The sequence below is a fragment of the Natrix helvetica genome (assembly GCF_964273705.1).
Source record: "Natrix helvetica genome assembly, chromosome: 8".
Lineage (NCBI taxonomy): Eukaryota > Metazoa > Chordata > Lepidosauria > Squamata > Natricidae > Natrix > Natrix helvetica.
Window position 1 is genome coordinate 13172564 of NC_138559.1, and position 19864 is coordinate 13192427.

Sequence of the window (19864 nt, forward strand, 5' to 3'; positions counted from 1 at the left end):
ATTTTTTTTTTAATAAGAGACTGACTTGAGGGCACTAAAACTATAACTATGAATAGAACTATTTGTGGAAACGGGTAGCTATGAAAATCAAATTAGTAAAAACAAAAAATTAACCTAATTATGCAACATTCTAAACATTAAAAAGAACAATTGTAGGTTTTCCTGGAATTGATAAGAGAAACTTCTAAAATCATAATAGTTATGGCTTTCAAGAACAAAATGAGTAGTACTTTCAACAAACAGAAGATACCTTGTTTCTAGAGACATCTCTTTCATTCTCCTCTGCCACCTAATCTGCCTAAGGCAGGCCAATTTTCAAGATAAATATCATTAAAAATTGGCTGCCATATATATATTTCACTTGTATTATATTATAATTGTTTTTAATTGTTTTAGGTTCAGTGCCCAGAGCTACTTGCTTAAGATGGGTGGCTATAGAAAAGCAATAAAAAACAAGAAAACCAATGAATCAACTCTGAAGCACATCTAAATGTCACATGACATCAATTTTTTTTAAAAATTTTTTATAGTTTATAATTTAATAAATTTCAGATAAGTGACTGTCGAGTCTCTTCTTAAAAATCTCCAGTGATGAAGTACCCACAACTTCTGATGCCAAGTTGTCCCACATTGAGATGATCCATCTCAAAGCAACAATTTAACTGAAAAAAGTCAACTTAGAATTGTCAGTCTGTATTTCTAAATCAATAGAAAGAAACTGAATTGATCCAATTCAGAAATTAAATTTGATCAGGGAAAACGGATGTTTTATGCATGCCCCAAAGACCCTCAAACTGTCAGATTAATTTGAAAGTACCTGATTCAATTTGATGACTCAATCCAAATCAATAATTCAATTCAGAAAGTCAATTTGATTTGGGGATTCAATCAGATACCTGCCAAACTGAATCTCCAAACTGAATATTGGTATAGTCCTAACCTTAGTATGTATTTTGCATTACAAAATTACATATTGCATAAAGGCCAAAAAGAAGGGGGGGAGGGAGGAAGGAGATGTAAATTTTCCTAACATGGTTAGGATCTCTGGGAACAGTGGTTTGTTTTTTGCTATCTTCGTTTTCAAGAGAAAAAGAGATCATTCTCAAGTTAATGCAGAAAATAATACTCATTCTCATACAATTTGTGTGTTAGTCTCTTGGAAAGAGTGTCTCTCTCTGTGTGTGTGTGGCATATCACCTGTCATGCTTCCACAGCTGGAAACAATGATTTCTTGCAGAACCTGTGTCATATTTTTGAGAGACTTCAGTTTTTAGGAAACACCTTTTCTTTAGGTGAAATCAGGCTTTAGGACAAATAAAGGCAGCAGATGCTCCAGTTATGTGTTCAACGGCACCATTTCAAAAATAAACTGAAAGCCTTCTCTTTCTCAGCAGCACCCGTTCTTTCATCCAAATCAAACAGCAAATTGCAAAAAAGAAAAAGAAAAAAGAAAAGAAAAGCTTTTTTCCCCAAGTTCAAATCTAATAAACCCGCTCCTCCTCTTTCTTGCAACACCTTAGATTTAATTTGTGGTCTTCTCCCCTGCCACACAAATTCAGATGTGTCCTTCTGCCACTGTTTACACGCTGTATCAGTTGACAAAAGAGGAATTATCTGAATCAAAAGCATTGTTCTAGGCAAGACATTCAATTTTATCACAGGAATTCTCCCTGGCACGTGACTGTTACAGTTTTCCCCATCTTAACATTTTTTTTTCTTTTTAACGTCAATCCGTGTCTTAATGTTGTTCTTTTGAAATAACCTACAATTAGGACATAACCTGAGGCTTTGGTAGCAGGCGTATTTGTGGTACAATAAAATCAAGGCTAATGTGGATTTTAAAAAAAGCATTATGTTAGATGTCCATATTGAGAATGTGGAATAGATATGAACCCAGGATGTGCCTGAAACACGCTTTTGTGATTCATGGCACCAGAAGATTTTATAGACAAACAATAGGCAAACGAAGCAGACTTGGCTCTGATGCAGAGGCTTTCAACACAAAAAATCCACTGCAATCTTACTAGAGTTTTACAAGCACATAATAAACTTCATAAATATATATATAGACAGCATTGGTCAAAATACACCACTGGTTATATTAAAACATTTCTATCAGTCTGTGCCTTTTTTCTCTTATTTCCTTATATTCTTCTCATAGAACGTAGAATAATAGGGCAGGAAGGGAGCTTAGGGTTTTCTAGTCTAACCCCTTCCTCTACATCAGGGGTGTCAAACTCACATCGTCATGGAAACATCATGTGATGCATCAGGACATTTTTTTCCCCTTCGCTAAACCGGGCTTGGGTGTGGCCAGCACGTGAGACATCCAGCCCAATTTCAGGGAGTTTGAGAGCCTTGCTCTCTGCCATTTCGAACAAATGAATGTCCAGTCTCTTCTTGAACGTCTCCAGTGATGGAGCACCCACAACTTCTGGAGGCAAGGTGTTCCACTGATAAATTGTTCTAACTGTCAGGGAATTTTTCTTAATTCTATATTGTATTTCTCCTTGATACGCTTCCATCTGTTACTTCTTATCCTGCCTTTAGGTTCTTTGGGAGTAGCTTTTTTCTGTGACAGCCTCTTGAGTACTGGAAGATTTGTTAAGTAATATTTTCTCCAAGTTCTGTTTTCCTAAAGCTTTTTCCCCCTAATGTTACTCTTGCATCCCACCATGTTCATCACCTTTCATAGGCCATGTTTATTTGGTCCATCCTATTGGAGTCATTCAGTCAACCACATACTTCTCCAAATTACAGCAGCTAAACTTCCTGATAAGCTTTAGTCAATGTCATTTCTCTGCCACTTGAAGTAATTTTAGGGAATTACTGTTGCCAGCTGATATAAATCCTCAAATAAACCTGAAATATACAAGTCCTCCCATTCAAAAAGTGATCTTTAAAGAACAGCTGATATCTAATCAGATGACTGATAATGCAAAAGATTTATTCTTAAAAACTAAGTTAATTTCTCTGGTCTTTACACAGCAGTCAATTTTCATCCAATCTTTTCTTTTTAAAGGTTACAGAATTTTACATCATACAAAATGAATTTTTATCCTACTTTTTATTATTGTTCCCCTCCTTCTTCCAATATGAGCATGAGCAAAATAATTGTTCATATCTAAATGCCATAAAAGGAATTCCAAATATCTTCCTTTGGCCATTGACTTATTACATCAACAAACCATATGATGGCAACTGTTTTCTTGGAATCAAGACATTTACATTCTTGTGCCATAGTTACTTTTCTTAGATTCCCTGAAATGAATTAAGTTCAGGATCATGTCAAAAACAGTAGTGGTAAGGTCTACCTCAACTGCACACCTACACAATCCAATGAATACTGAAATAGACATCATCTTAGGACAAAGTTCATAGGATGGCTGTCAGTTGGGAACAGATGAACAGATTAACCTGTTCTCTCCATATCTCTCCATATCTTTCTCAAGTTGAATTGAAAATCTTCCTCTCTTTATTCCAAAATAACAACGTTAATGTAAGTTTATTCGTATATTCCCAATTCACTTTAAAAAGAAAGATTAAGTCTGTTTGACTTTGTCCTGCTAGAAGAAAGTTATAAATCAATCCTGCAGAAATCAAGGATTCATATACCATAGCTCTCACAATAGATTTAGATGTCACCATCTTCCAAAAATTGCCATTAATTGTAATTTTTAAATGTGATAATTGGGAAAATAAGTTACAGACTAGATTCCTGATTTCCTGACTTATTGTTAAAATGAAGTTACATCTGATTCAACTCAAATTCCAAGAGTCAAACATAACTTCTCTATAATCCCTGGAGTTCAAAATCAGTGACATTTCATTTCATTATTAAGGTCATAGGACTACAACTACCAAAACTTTATGTGCATGGTTTTTTTTTAAGGGAAATATGTCAGAAATAATGAAAATTAAACTTGAATTAAAAGTAGAGGAATATGAAACATGTCAACCCAGAAATTGATTCAGCATTGAATTTTTGAAGAATACAAACTGGAGCATGGAACTTAGCAAATTTGTAAATATCTGTTTGCTAACAGATAAACAAATGAAATTTGCCAGTGCACCCTGGGAGTTCAGCTAGTGAGAAAAAGTAAAAACAGACCTATTTGCGTTGTAATAAAAGTGTTGCAGAAATATGTGGGCTAAAGATTCCACTTGATCTATAAAGACAAATGTGAGGTTTTTTTTTCCATTGGTATTTTCTGGAAATGCTTTTTCATCACTGCTGTTAGCAACATATCAAAACATTTTAATAATAATGTTTTTCTTTAATTTATGGACTCCTGTGAGTAAAGATAAAGCTACTGTTTTAAAAACCTAGTAAGTCAGTGGCATTGTTTTACACGATTCATTAAAATTTCAATGTAACCTGTAAAATAGACATAAAGTAGTTAAAGTGAAGCGTTTTTTTTTTTAAAAACCAACCCATCAGTTCTAAGATGTCCAAGCAAGAAATATTCTGACCCATTTATGAAGATGGAAGAAATCCCTTCATTCAATTTATTTATTTATTTATTTTCTTGGATTTCTAAACCGCCCCCTCTCCCAAAAAGGGACTCGGGGCAGTGTACAGTCAAATAAAATGCATAAAATACAATAATATAAAACAATTAAATACTAAACATTTGGATGGAGGAGATAAGGCTGTACAAGAAATAAATATACTATAGAAACCCTAAAAAACATCCCCAATTAAAATACCCAAACCCAATTAAAATATATCCCCGGGAGGCAAAACTAAGAGAGTGCCAGGCCAGCTGATTGAAACAGGTGAGTCTTTAATTTTTGACGGAAGGAACGGAGGTCGGTGGTAGTTCGGATGTCGGGGGGGAGGTCATTCCAGAGGGTTGGGCCCATCACAGAGAAGGACCTACTCCTAGGTGTCGCCCGCTGGCATTGCCTAGCGGATGGCACCAGGAGGAGTCCCTCCCTGTGTGAGCGGATTGGTCGTAGGAATAACTGTCCCATCCAGTGGGATCCCAAATGTTAAATGGGGTCTAAATATCAAAAGATAGCTTATACAGGTATCCCTCAACTAACGACCACAATTGAGCCCAACATTTGTGTTGTTAAGCGAGACATTTGTTAAGTGAGTTTTGCCCCCTTTTATGAACTTTCCTGCCACAGTTGTGAAGGGAATCAGTGCAGTGGTTAAATTGGCCACATTAAGTTAAGTGGATCTGGCTGCCCCATGTCAAGTCAATGATCACATGATCACATGACCATGAAGATGTTGCAAAGGTCTTAACAGTGGAAACAGTGACAAGTCACTTTTTCAGTGCTGTTGTAACTTTGCATGCTCACTAACTGAACTGTTGTAAGTCAAGGACTACCTGTACCTCATATACATTTTTAGAACATGGAGGAAGAATTTGGGGAAGTCCAAAAACCAGAAACTACCATCCTACCTTATTTTCCGTTGACCCCTGAAAAAAGCGCTTGGCCTTATTTTGGGGGAGGTCTTATTATTTTTGAGGTGCAGGAGGCGATGACCATGGTCACCTCATGGCTGCTGCTGTGTTGCAATATTTTTGGGGAGAGCTTATTTTCAGGGGAGGGCTTATTTTAGTGCATGCGCTCAAAAGCCCGATTGGCTTATTATCCGGGGAGGCCTTATTTATGGGAAACAGGGTAGTATCCAGTTATTGAAGGGTGTTAATAATTCACTGTCTGGAAGGCCATTCCTGCTAACAATAAGCAAGCAACAAAAATGTAACCTAACTTCTGCCTGCTTGGGATAGCAACAATATGGTTTCTTTTAAAGAACTGATTCAGTGAGAAGTTAGTGTCACCAGTCTTCTTCAGCGACTTCAACATGGTTATTAAGCAGAATCTCTTACACATTTCTTTTGCCACGCCTTTGCAACACAATGCTAATGAGCTCCATGTGGACAAGATTTAAGGCTTTAAAAGGCCAATGTTCATGAGCAAATTATTGACCATGTCTCTGAATTGAAACAATAGAAACATTTCATTATTGGTTGTGATAGAGATTTTTCAGTTGTACATTAGCTTTGCTTTAATCAAGTGGATTGTATCTGTATACCTTTTTCTCCACAGAGCTCCAAATTGTGAGAAATTATTTGCTTCTTTCTCACATTTCATTTTCACTTTGCTGTGATGATACTACAAAGACTAATCCCTATTGTTATTACTTTCACCTCCTTCTTCCTTTAATTGGGAATATTTGAATTACAGATATTTTTAGATGTTAGATGTTTTTAGATGTTTGTATTGACTAGGTCAGTTAATTTCACCTTGGATGTTCCCACAATTTATTTGGTATGCTATGAGAATACAGCAATTTATTGGTCCTGTTCATACAATCTATTTATCCAAATCTTCAAATCCATGTTTTGATGGTTCTAAGATAGTCACACTAACTAAAAACCATCGTTTTGGAAGTACACAATCCTCACCTAGTTTCTTTTGGAAATTCTAGTCCTGCTAGAACTATATTAGCAAGACTTCAATAAAACTAGCTCTTTTTCATTGGCTAGATTAGGAAATGGTAGGTGGGAATATGGCCACTTTTAAGAGAAAAAATAAAGAGTTTATTGTTTTAATTTATTTAAAATAATGTCTTTACTGGTCCTCAATTCAAAGCTATATATTTGTATGGAAGATAGCTTTCCATGGACTCAAATATAATCTGCAAAGACCATTTGCTTCTATAAATACATGCATACATTAAAAAAAAATAGGATGGCTCTTATTCTTATGGCCATCAAGGAACTTGTAAATAACTCCCCCCCAACCCCGAAGACTTTTTGGTAATGACTCACTAATGTAAGACTTAATTTTATTTACAGATATATTATTTTGTATATTATATTACTAATATTGTAATTTACTCAATATACTGAAAATTATCTCTAGAGTTCAGTTGAATAGAAGTAGCTTCCACAATTCATAAATAAATACATTTAGCTGGAAATGGGTTTACAGATTGTTTTTGAAGGGTATCAAAAGCAGGTAGTGGGATCTTTGGATTATATTACTATTTCCTTAAGTGTGAAATTAATGGAAATAACTGCACCCTTGTAAATTCATCCTTTAGGGGTTGAACATAGAATGGGGGAATAACTTCATACTGCTCCAGACGTTCATCATGAAAAATAATCAGAATTCTTTTCTCATATAATAGCTATTGATGTTCTATTAGAAAATGGAAATTATCCCTACATTATGCTTCCTAGTCCTTGCTTGGATGTATGACAAATGAAAACAACACACAAGCAATACTTATGCCATTTTTAGTTTATGAAAAAATGATAAACCAGGATTTATAAATCTAAAGAAATTAGAACCAAGCAAACCCTATCAAATTCAGAGAAATCTACTTTTGAGAAGTCATAGCCCAAAACAATAAATGTATATTTGATTGTTAAATGATCTGTCTCATTGCCATAGAAAAGAAACATCTGTCAGACTTCCTATATTTCCCCTAGGATGGCCTATGTTTTTTTTCTTTAGTCAATAGGAACACTTTTAAACTTCTTCTCAAGCAGAGCAACTGATGTGATTTTAGCATAACCAAAGCCCAGCAAAGTCATATCCAATGATCCATTGAATTCACTAGACTCAAAATGGGGATTTATCAGCTTGTTTTGGACTCTTCAGGAGCTATAAATATGTTTCTGAAGAAACTAAATCAGACTGATGGGAATAGCCTTTCTCAACAGGTAGAAAAATAATTAAAGCACTGCTCCTACATTCTTTATTTTTTAATAAAAAAACCAATGGATATATTAATTAAAGTCAAAATGGAAAACAAAATAGAGTGAAGCAAGTTAATACTTTCAATGCAACTACAATTGTCATTCTATTGAAATACCCCTAGAAACTAAATCCAGTAGTATGGGAAAGCAAAGGAATCACCATTGTAATATGCTCAAAGCAGGTTTTCTCCTAGGTATCGGTAATTCTTATTTAAATTATGCATCCTGATTCAAATAATCAATCTGATCTTATCTGACACTTCTAATTGATTTGGGATATAAAGTTGATTGGATTATCCAATCAATTCAGAAAAGCATCGGAAAGTATACATTCAAATGGCTGAATTGATGAAAGGCATTGGATTTGATTCAGCAGTTCAACGGAGAGTGTCCGGCTTATTTGGAAGGTGCATTCATTTGCACTGTCTTTAAATTGAAGTGCCTTTTAATGTAACAAGATATCAAAGCGTAAGAGCAATCTATCTTGGCAAATTTTGGGCACAGGTTTCATAGTATAATCCATATTCTGGTCAGAAGCAGGTTGGATTTTCAGGAAAGACAATTAGAAGGATTGTAAATCCTGCAGCCGCTCAAGTCGAATAACACCTCCCACCCTGTCCCCATGCTGCCAAGAAGTATAAGTAGAGTACACATTATTCGTCTTCTCTCCTCCCATCCTGTTTGCAGCAGCCTTCTGTGAAGCAGTGGGTCCTCAGATGCTCTTTCTCCCATCCTTGGGAGAACAGCAACATATCCTCCTATTCTCTCTACATATCCTATTCATGGCTGAACCCAACCTTCCAACTGATATAAAATAATTATCCTCAAATGAAATGTTAGTGGAGAACCTGCCTTTCCCCAGCAAATACATTTTAAAGGAATTCTTTGATTTCAGCATCGCCAACCACAAAAGGCCACATTTAAACCCTCCTTTATTCATCAAGAAAGAACGAGTTCGTTGATTATCCACCTTCCTTACATGTCCAGGAAGTGACATGTAATGAGATATTCTTAACATGCATGAGGGATCAGGACCAAAATGCAGGGAAGGGGAGAGTTTGCATAGTAAGCTATTTAGAATTTCATTTGAACTAGAACAAGAGAAAAAAGTTTGTGTTTCTGCCAGAAAGCCACTTTTTTACAGTATAACACAGCCTCCCCTTTGTTGTTGTTATCTCAAAATAGAAAACCATGATAGAAGTAACCCTAACTTTTAACCAGCATAAAATAGCTAAAGCTAGACCCAGGGGACTTCCCTGATGCTGTCCATCCCAAACTCATTTTTATTCTTAAGTTAAATAGCTTTCAAGTCTGAATTCTTGAAAGTTAGACACCCTCCCTTCCCTGACTGTTGCAATTTAATTAATAACCTTTCACCCCAAAGAAACCCCAAAGCAAGAAGACTCATTAATCTTTCTAGTGATTAGAGTCACCTCAAGAGTGTCAAACATTTACCTCTCCTTCCCAGCAGCAGAAATGGATTTAGGAGGATCATGGTTCATACCTCACATTCCCTGGAGCCAGAAATGGTATACGTGCAGGGTCCAGATCCATTAACCGATACATCCATGGTCTCAGAGTTTGTTGGCTTGTAGTCCACATAATACTCCTGTAAAGGGGAGTTCATTTGCCTCTCAGACTCTCGGGCTTTTTTCCTACGCCTTTTCATGAGGGAGTGTTGCTGGAGCTGTTTCATGCTGGCTGGGTAACGTTTCCACGAAACATAAATGACCAAGAGAATCATAGCCACGGAAAGAAAAAGGGCAACACTTCCAGCAATTATTTTGTGAAAGGAAACATGCTCATATTCTGGTTCTGGTCCAGATGTTGGGAAATCTGGAGAAGGGCTTGGTATAAATGATGTTGGCTCATCGTCTTCCACTTTGGGAATGGTGGGCTTTGGAATAAAGATGGGTCTCTGCTGGGTTTTAGGGACCTGGTAAGGTTTTTCAGTGACCACCACTGGGATTTCTGCACAAATGTTGTAGGTTTCTACAGCATCGCTCACCTTTTCGCCCTGAATATGCTTAGGGCCTGCACAAATCATGGTGCTTTCTTTGTTTCCCTTGAAGTTTTTAAGCCAGTTAAACAGAGGGCAAATACTCCGGGTACATTCCCACATATTTCCAGAAAGAGTAATAGATATCAAAGAAATCCAGGCATTGACAGTCTCCTGAGAGACGTTAGTAAGTTTGTTGGAATCCAAGTTGAGCTTCTGCAAGTTTGGCAGGCACTGAAATGTCCCAGGTTCAATCCCTGCAATGTCATTTCCTGATAAATCCAAATTGTGCAAAGAACTCCAGGTCCAGGTCAACCCTTGGCTTAAGGATCGGATCCTATTCCACTGCAAGTAAATGGAGCGGAGATTAAAGAGACGAGGAAAGTGAGCGAAGTTGACTTTAGAAAATTGATTGTGCTCCAGGTGGAGCTCTGTGAGCTTCAAAAGGCCAGCAAAGGCATTGCGAGATAAACTCCGCAGACGATTGTAGCCTAAATCCAGAAAATCAAGGTTGCGACAATCTTGGAAAACCCGAATAGGAACCGTTTTCAACGCGTTGGATCGTAAGTGCAAGATCAAGAGCTTGCGAAGACCTTTAAACTGCTCTGACTGAAGTACTTGTAGCTTATTGTAAGACAGGTCTAGATTGCGTAGGTTGGGGACTGGGTGAAATGTTTTATTGTGAAGGTGCGTAATTTTGTTGGAGCTTAGAATTAATTCCTTCAGCCTTCGGATGCCTTGGAAGGCGTCCTCATCCACGGAAGCGATGTAGTTATGGTCAAGGTAAAGCCATATGAGTTGGTGTAGGCCTGCAAACTGATTTGGCTTGAGCTTCTGGATGCTGTTGTACCGTAACGATAAGCCTTGAGATCCTGCAGAAATGTTCTGAGGAATGTCTCTGAATGCATGGGATTCGCAGTACACAATTTTGCCATCACATCTGCAGTTCTTGGGGCAAGCTCGCTGAGCCCCACTCAACGTCACAAACAGCACAGTAGGAAGGAGAACAAACACTGCACTCATGCCTCTCAGATGCTTAATTACATGGAAACCTACAATACGAAGATAACAAACACACATCGTGAGGCCACTCAAATCAGAACCACAGTAGTCACCATCAGGATTTCAAATAACAAATAAAAGAGCTGAATTCAAAACATGATGCCTTGCTTCCATGCAGTTCACCCCCCCTGTGTGTGTGTGTGTGTGTGTGAGAGAGAGAGAGAGAGAGAGAGAGAGAGAGAGAGAGAGAGAGAGAGAGAGAGAGAGAGAGAGAGAGAGAGATTAGTGTTTTACATAGAGATGTTTGCTACACTGACTCTTTTTTCCCCAATGTTTCCTTTTCCCTAACTAGCCAACATATACAACCAGACTATATTTATTCATTTACCTCTGGGTGATTTATGACCTTTGTTGACAAATTAAGTTCCCCTTCCCATTTTTAACTCATAGCAACATGCTAGGATGCACACAGCCCAAATACCCTTATCATTAGGATAAGCATATTTGTCAAGTCATTGTGAAGTAAATTTTGGGAAGAGAATTCACCCAAGCTTGAATTGTTAAATATTCTTAAATCAGTGAAAGGTTTCTTCATAAACTAAGCTCACAAGTAGACATCTCCTGGGCCCTTCAAGAGATGCACAGATGACCTTAAAATATGTGTTAATGTAGCGTGACAAATAGAAGTTAGAAAAATTGGAGAGAGGGGGGGAAAGCAGACGGTAAAATAATTCATTTCATGTGAGCTAAGCATAATCCAAGCAGACAGGTATGAATGCCTTATGTGTCAAATCTTATGTATGAAAAAATCTAAGGATGATAAATAGCAACGACAAGGAACTGCATGTGGTCATCAGACATACTTTCATATCTTCACACATAACAGCTAAGATAATTATATTACTTATTCATGTATTTTAATATACAGTAGCATGTTTTTATTGCTTTAGCATCCACATTTCTCCTATAATTACAGCCAAGCACAGCCAATATTTATTTTGGGTAAAAGGTGGGAGCATGTTATTACTTTAAATTAATAATAAACACGAATTGAACTCCATCCCAGATAAAGCAAAAAAAAAAAAAACCCTTCTCTTTTTCCAATTTTAGTTTTGATAGTCTACATTTAACATATGTAGCAGAAAACTTATTTTATAATCATTCTTCTGAGCTGCTCACGCTTCCCATGTTCTCTGAATAACTAAGTGAGTCTTGGGAGAACTAAGCTACATATAGGCTTAGGGTTCTACAATTACAAAATAAGGGGAGCAATTGGACCTTGTTCTAGTTTTGAGATAAGCTTCAAAAGTATAGCTTTGCAGAGTTGTAGCCTTTCTGGTCATTTGTTTTGCAGCCTTCAATCAGGAATTCTGGAAAAGTGTTGTTTTCTTAATAGTAAATAATATTACTAGGTTGGGGGGAAAGAAGGACAAAAATAGCCAAATAAGCCGTTATTTTATTCAGTGTTTATTTGAGTGGAGGGCAAACTGCTAATCCAAAGAGCTTTTGACTGTTTGTCTCTGACACCTTCATTTCAATGGCAAGATACTTCCTTTCCTTCCTTCATTTAAATTCTGATCTTTTCTCATTGCCTGATGCCAGGAGGAGCAACAGCAGAAACATATTCCAACCTACACATGGAGGGGGAAAATATAATCCTGGCACATTTGGAGGAGGTTTCTGGAAGGAGGGGAAGAGAATCTCTAAAATAGGTGTTGGAGATTTAACCGTTTCTTTTGGAGGACAGTGCATGCATGTATATGAAGGATATCAACTTAGTTCTCGGGAGCAGGTTCATCAGCAAATCCCCCCCCCTCCCTTCTTCAACAGAGGGTTGAGGATCTGGATGTATCATTAGCATCACCTTAAAAAAATCTTAAAACACAAATCTGAGCAAATCCTAAATGGGGAGGAAGCATAGATTGAATAGAAGGGCATCAGGGGACTGGAAGGAATGACAGAACTGGGTGGGAGGGAGTGGGGGAGTAAATAAAGAGAGAGGAAGAAGAATCAAACTGTTTTGGTTCTGTATATCTGCCGCTAATAATGGAGTAAGGGTATTCATCTGGGGATTAAAGATTTCCCAAAGCACCAGAGGGGAGAGTAAAGGATGGGATAAGGCAGAATCTACATAAAAGTAGCTTGTGTGAGTCACCTAAGCAAAAGGAACGCAGTTATTTTGATGGGTTTTCGTCTCCACCAAATGTGCAGGCAAGAGATGTACACACACACACACACACACAACACTCAGCCCTGGGCGCAGCTGCAGCCTTACCAAAAAAAAAGTTCACTTACCCATCGTTCCCTCATCTGCAATTGTATCGCGCTTCTTCTCCCAGATGTTGCTTGTTGCTTGGAATGGACGGGGAGGTTGATAGTTGTGGTGGTGGTGGCTGTGGTTGTTTCTTCCCTACCCACCCACCCCTTTCAAGCCGGTCCTTTTCCTTTAAAGCATGGTGTCACACAGACTAGCCCAGCTGCTACCTACTTCCATGCCATCCAAGTGGATGCCAGGAACCTACACAAAGTTCCTGAGAGGGAGAGGAAGGAAGGAAGGAAGGAAGGAAGGAAGGAAGGAAGGAAGGAAGGAAGGAAGGAAGGAAGGAAGGAAGGAAGGAAGGAAGGAAGGAAGGAAGGAAGGAAGGAAGGGTTAGGGAATGGGGGTACTGGAATGTAGGGGAGACAGGGTAAGGGGGAAGAAAGGAAGGAAGGAAGGAAGGAAAGAAGAAAGGAAAGGGATAACCTAATCTCGGAAAGCCATGGAGCGCCTCGCCTGGACCCTTGGCATCAATCGCCCAGCCTTTCGTTGGAGCTCGAGAGGACCATGGAGGCGAAGCAACTTCTCAGCCAGGGGGAGGAGGGGGAGGACGAAAAGGCCGCGAAGTGTCCTCCTGCTGCAAGACAGCCTCCTCACTCGGCTGCCTGTCTCCATCCCCAAGCACAGCGACCCATTCCTTCAATCCAGCTGTCAAAAAAATAATAATATGGGTGACTCCTCAGGGTCTCTCGTCTCCAAGATTTTGCCCTCCTTTCTTCGTCGTTTCAAAAGCTAGTTTTTTACCCATGGAGACGCTCGGATTCCAAAGAGTGTGACTGTGTGTGTGTGTGCGCGCGCGCGAGCGAATGTGCCCCTGTGTGTGTGGCGCGCGCGTGTATTTTCTGGCGCCCTAGTGCTGCGCGCGCGAGGTTATTCTCCACAATCTTCCCCCCCCCTCCTCTCTCTCACTTTCCCTCTCTACTACCTCTCTCTCTCTTCCCCCACCCCCTCTTCCTCTTTTTTCTTCCCTCTTTCTCAGACGCAGATGAAATGCTTTAGGAGCTTGTTGGTGCTAATGTTCTACTTTGCGATACATTGAGTGCCCTCCACTGGAGAAAACGGATCACATATTAAAAGCACGGACTAGTGAGCGGGTTTTGGCATTGCTATGCAGGCTCCCTTTTGCGCGGAGAAAATTAAAGATGCAGGAGTGTAATTCCTCACAGCTGCCCCCTCTGCTGAATAAGCTTCTCCACGCCATGGTTGCCGTGTTTATCCTATTTAAAAATAATTCAGCTCGAGCTTCAGAGAGAATTCTTCACACAACACCAAAACAACTTTGAGCACATTTTCATTGCCCTTAGTGTTTTGATTGCAGTGTAATCCCAAAGAACCTTTTTCAGGAGGCAATTAGACTTTCTTGTTTTCCTATGGAGATCTTTCCTTCCCATCCATTCAGAGTTGAAGAAGCTTGGAAGAGAAGTGAAATGTCTTCAAAGAAAAAGAAAAAAAAAACAAAGAAAGTCCAGTTGCCTCCTGAAAAAAGCACCTTTGAAAATCTCCATCGACATTTGACAATGTAAAATCGAATTAGGATTTGACTAAGAGACCACAAAGAAAGCCAAGGATTGTAGGTTAGAAAGGGAAATTGAAAAGAAGACAATGGAAATGACTTTCTTAAGGTAAATTCAAAGGTTCTTTGAAAGGAATACTAATATATCTATAGATATCTCTAGCTATATCTAATCTATATGTCTATATCTAATTACCAAACCCTAAGAAACTTCCTCTTAGACCATCACTGTTGGTTTTTTATTTAAAAAGTAAAACTATATTCTAATAATTAGACACTTAACTTTCTTCAAATTTTGCAGGATGCACTTTTATCCTTCTTCAACAAAATATATTATTTTATATGCCCCCAATTGTATGTTCAATAATGCATTCTAGCAGTTTACAATATCTGGTGTAGAGGTTGCGCTAACTGCTCTGCAATTTTCTAACACCTTCCAATATATATACTTAAAAAGTGGCATTGGCAACTTTTTAGTCACCAAAACATCCTTCCTCTGGATGAAGTCTAAACTATCTTATAATACAATACAATAGTAGAGTTGGAAGGGACCTTGGAGGTCTTCTAGTCCAACCCCCTGCCTAGGCAGGAAACCCTATACCATTTCAGACAAATAGCTATCCAACATCTTCTTAAAGACTTCCAGTGTTGGGGCATTTACAACTTCTGGAGGCAAGCTGTTCCACTGATTCATTGTTCTAACTGTCAGGAAATTTCTCCTCAGTTCTAAGTTGCTTCTCTCCTTGATTAGTTTCCACCCATTGCTTCTTGTTCTACCCTCAGGTGCCTTGGAGAATAGTTTGACTCCCTCTTCTTTGTGGCAACCCCTGAGATATTGGAACAGCGCTATCATGTCTCCCCTAGTCCTTCTTTCTATTAAACTAGACATACCCAGTTCCTGCAACCGTTCTTCCCATGTTTTAGTCTCCAGTCCCCTAATCATCTTTGTTGCTCTTCTCTGCACTCTTTCTAGAGTCTTCACTGCTGGTCTTTAAGAATTCTCCACTGAATGCAATTCTGGGTTTGGCAATTTGTTAATTTTTAATTTGCAACAAGTCCTGGAACTTCATCACTTATCCCACTTTTCTTTATAAATTGACTTCCACACTAACTAGAACTGCACTGCAGGCAATGTCAAGTTATAGATTAGTCTCTCTTCAATTTCTACTTGAAAAAGCTGGCAGGATGTTTGTTTAGCCAACTCTCTATCTCTTTTAAGCAGAACTGCTATTCTAATTCACCTCATAACTATTTTTCACAAGTGAGATTTTCATACAATTCAGATATTATTCAGTCAAAACCCTAGCTCTTCACTTTTTTCCTCATATTCCTGAGTCATGACAAAAAATTCTTAAATAGAGAAAGCAAAGTTTGAAGCCTTGAAAATCAATATTATTTGACTGGGGTGTGGTATTTTTTTACATGTATACAGAATCGAGAACACCATAACTGGGCAGAGGCAATAATGAAGAGAGATGTGGAAATGTTTGGGTGACTTCATACTTTCATTTCAGATTCCAACATTATCACATAACAACACTAGATTATCTGGGTTTTTTCTTCTGTGTAGAAAAGTACACCCATACCAACAAAAAAATTTATACAATATTAAGATGATTAGGCTAGAGAATGCCTCTTCTCATCTCTCTCTTTTTTTCGCTGTGTCTTTTTGCAGTCTGACTTTTTAAACTGATTTCCAATTCATACACTAAAATAACCAGAAATAAATAACAGTTTGCAAGAGTCTTGGTTATAGGACACATTTAAGATCCTGTGTAGTTGATATCTTAGACTGATATGTTTAAACCTATGTTTACATATGTGGATTGTTCGCATCAACCTTAAACTTTTTCACATTCTTGTGAACAAGAATATAAGCACATTTGATAAAGTAGAACGTAATCTTAGGTTTAATAAAGGTGAATAGATGGTCCCATTACCAGATGTATTGGCAATCGGTTGAATGACTGCACCAAACACATGGTACTTACATGGAGAAAGATATACATGGAATGTGGTACCTTGTGGATCCATCTTGGGTCCAGTGCTCTTCTATATTTTCATAATTACATATTAGGAATAAAAGACGATAGAAAACATGTTCATCAAATCTGCAGGCATAAATCTGGGGGGTGAATGGAGAGCTAACATAGAAGATACACTGATAGTTCAAAAGAATCTTTACAAGCTTAAATAATTGACCCTATCCAACAATAGGGATGTGGTGGCTGAGTGGCTAAGACGCTGAACTTGTTGATCAGAAAGTTGACAGTTCAGTGGTTCAAATCCCTAGTGCCACATAACAGAGTGAGTTCCCATTACTTGTCCCAGCTTCTGCCAACCTAGCACTTCGAAAGCATGTAAAAATGCAAGTAGAAAAATAGGGACCACCTTTGGTGGGAAGGTAATAGTGTTGTGTGAGCCTTCAGTTTGAGTCATGCCAGACACATGACCACGGAGACATATTCGGACAGTGCTGGCTCTTGAGCTTTGAAACGGAGATGAGCACTGCCCCCTAGAGTTGCGAACAACAAGCGCATATGTGTGAGGGGAACCTTTACCTTTACCTATCCAACAATTTATTTTTATTTATTTATTATTTTATTTATTAATTCAATTTATAGGCCGCACCCTCTCCACCAAGGGACTCGGGGCGGCGTACAACTCAATATACAAATAAATAACAAGGAGGAGGTAATCAAAACATTGTACAATTCATAAATAAATAATCATAAGTTTAAAAACAACACAATAAACTTTAAAACAATTAAAATACCCAAAAAATCAGTTAGTTTAAATTTAACATTGTCCAGGGGGGATTAGAAAATGTAGTTGTAATTTAAGCCAGGCCAGCTAGTTGGAACAGGTGGGTCTTGAGTTTCGTGCGGAAGGAGCGGAGATCGGTAGTTGTCCTAATGTCGGGAGGGGGAGATCATTCCAGAGGGCTGGGCCCATCACAGAGAAGGCCCTTCCCCTCGGCGCCGCCCTCTGGCATTGCTTAGTGGACGACACCTGGAGGAGTCCCTCTCTGTGAGAGCGAATAAGAAAAGGCTTTTCACTTAAGTATGAAAAACTAGACACACAGGTATAAGAGAAGTAGTACCAGGCCCAACAGTAATATTACTGAGTAGACTGAAGATTAGGCATGAACCAGCAGTGTTCTACATCTTCTGAAAGAAGCAAAAATGATATTGGGCTGCCTAAGTAGAAATGAAGTGTTAAGATCGTAGGAAATTATAGTTCTATTCTATACTGCACTAGATAGAATGAGACCTGAAAAGGTGTCCATTTCTGGTCTCTGTAATCCAAGACTGACGTTAAAGAATTTAAAACTTGGCAGAGAAAAGATTGGTGGGATAAAGGCCTGAAAGTAAAATTTTCTGAGGAGAAGTTAAGGAAGGTTGAGATGACAGGGGTGGAGGCAAAATCCTCTGGAGAATATGTTTAGCTAAAGAAGGCTATGCTAGGGGGAGGCATGATAACAATCCTTCTATACCTGAAAGGCTGTCACTGGGAAGAGGATGTGAAACTATTCTCCTTAGTATCCGACAGTAAGACAAGAATCAACGAGCAAAAGGTTTACAGAGAAAGAACTGAATGCATAAAAGAAGAATGTCCTACATGTGAGAATTGTTGAGCAGAGGAACAGTTTGTCTCCTTTAGTTGTGGGTGCTTCACCACTCAAAGTTCCAAGCAGAAGTTTCAAAAGCCATGTTCTATTCTGGGCAGAGGTTGGAATAGAGGACTTCAGGATTCCTTCAAGATCTATGATAGCAAAAGCACTTAGACTTATATACCGCTTCACAGTGTTTACAGCCTTCTCTAAGTAGTTTACAGAGTCAGCCCATTGCCCCAACAATTTAGGTCCTCATTTTACTCACCTGGGAAGGATGGAAGGCTGAGTCAACTTTGAGCCTGGTGAGATTTGAACTGCCAAAGTACAGGCAGCCAGCAGAAGTAGCCTGCAGTTCTGCACTCTAACCCCTGCGCCACCAGGGCTCCTATAAGCTGCTTTATACTGACTGAATATAAAGTATGTCTATCTCTACAACTATTGTCAACCAACTGGCAGTCGCTTTCCAGAGATTCATACAGGATTTTTTTCCCCCTATCTGACCTGGAGTAGATAGTTATCCTCCATTTACAAAGATTATGTTTTATCTCTGAGCTGTAAATTATGTAGTCTTCTTGTCTACAAACTCTAGTGTCCAGCCTGATGATGCTACCCATTCAGAAGAAAACACTGCTTTTTAGTTTCTCATTCCCCAGTAGTAGATATTCTACCATAGGTTGCCAGAGAAAAGCAGAATCTGCTTGCTGCCCAAGAAGTAGAAGGAATGAGCTGCTAACTGAGCCTTATTTCCCCTGGGATGAAATTTGCTTTCAGACTTATAGAAGTGTTTGTGTCCCATGTCAGATCCAGAACTAGGCTTCCACAAGAACACTCTCACAAAATCCTCACTGGGGAGTTAAAATACCTGGAGCATTCACTACCGAAGTGCTTTGCTTAAGCACCACCTTAACATTCTTGTAATATTGCTGGCCTACATGAATTTGCTAACTATGAATATCTTTGGGAAAGAGCCTTTGTCTGTAAGTATAAAACACTGCCTGAGTTAGGACCCTGTTTTTAACTCATATGGAAGCTATGCAGCTATACTTACAAAAGTGTTTCTCCTACAGACATTTACGTGCTGAATGTGTAAGGAACCACAGTAGAAAGACACACTTTCAGCAAAGTTGGTGAGAGATAGTGCACTTTGAAATATAAATAAGCAATCATATAGACAATATTATAATAACATATAAATAAGCTATATAAATAAGTAGATAACTAATATTTTCACAGGTGAAAATTGGTGTAGTTTCACATAATAAGCATAGCTCAGAGTTTCTGTTCTACAATGAGAAGACTTGGGCTCAACTCTTGGAATCTCTAGGTAGAAATCAACTTCCTGAGTGATTTCTGGACAACTATGAACCAAAATCAGTTGCCTGGATGCACACATAGCTTTAGGCCATAAAAGTGGCTTGATTAGCATGATGTCTGAACCTAGTCACATGTGGTTTGCTGAACAAACTGTGATTACTTGGGTTCTGTTATTCGTCAGCCAAATCAATATAGGACAGCTTCGTCTATTAAGAGCAGTCAGACATTCTCTCATATCACTAAAATAATTCTTTCTCTGGAACTTGACCCTTTCATGGGTAGACATTGACTTGAGTAAATAAAATAACCTGAGTTACAATATAGAGCAGTTTCTGCAAAGGACCATTGTTAATATGCTTACAGTGCATGTCCT

At 38.5% G+C, this 19864-nt stretch overlaps 1 protein-coding gene across 3 annotated transcripts in view; it reads right to left on the reverse strand.

The window, feature by feature from the left end:
- The window catches only part of LRRTM4 (leucine rich repeat transmembrane neuronal 4), a 382034-nt gene extending 368920 nt beyond the window's left edge, over window positions 1-13114 (reverse strand). For 2 of the 3 annotated variants that reach the window (XM_081960772.1, XM_081960773.1), the window contains exons 1-2: window positions 13027-13114; window positions 9235-10781 (exon numbers count right to left, since the gene is read on the reverse strand). In XM_081960772.1, the coding sequence (XP_081816898.1) occupies window positions 9235-10781; window positions 13027-13030 (1551 nt within the window). In that variant the 5' untranslated portion in view covers window positions 13031-13114. Of the gene's footprint in view, window positions 1-9185; window positions 10782-13026 lie in introns of all 3 variants that reach the window. The other variant, XM_081960774.1, reaches the window with a different exon arrangement.
- Between the last annotated feature and the right edge of the window lie 6750 nt (window positions 13115-19864).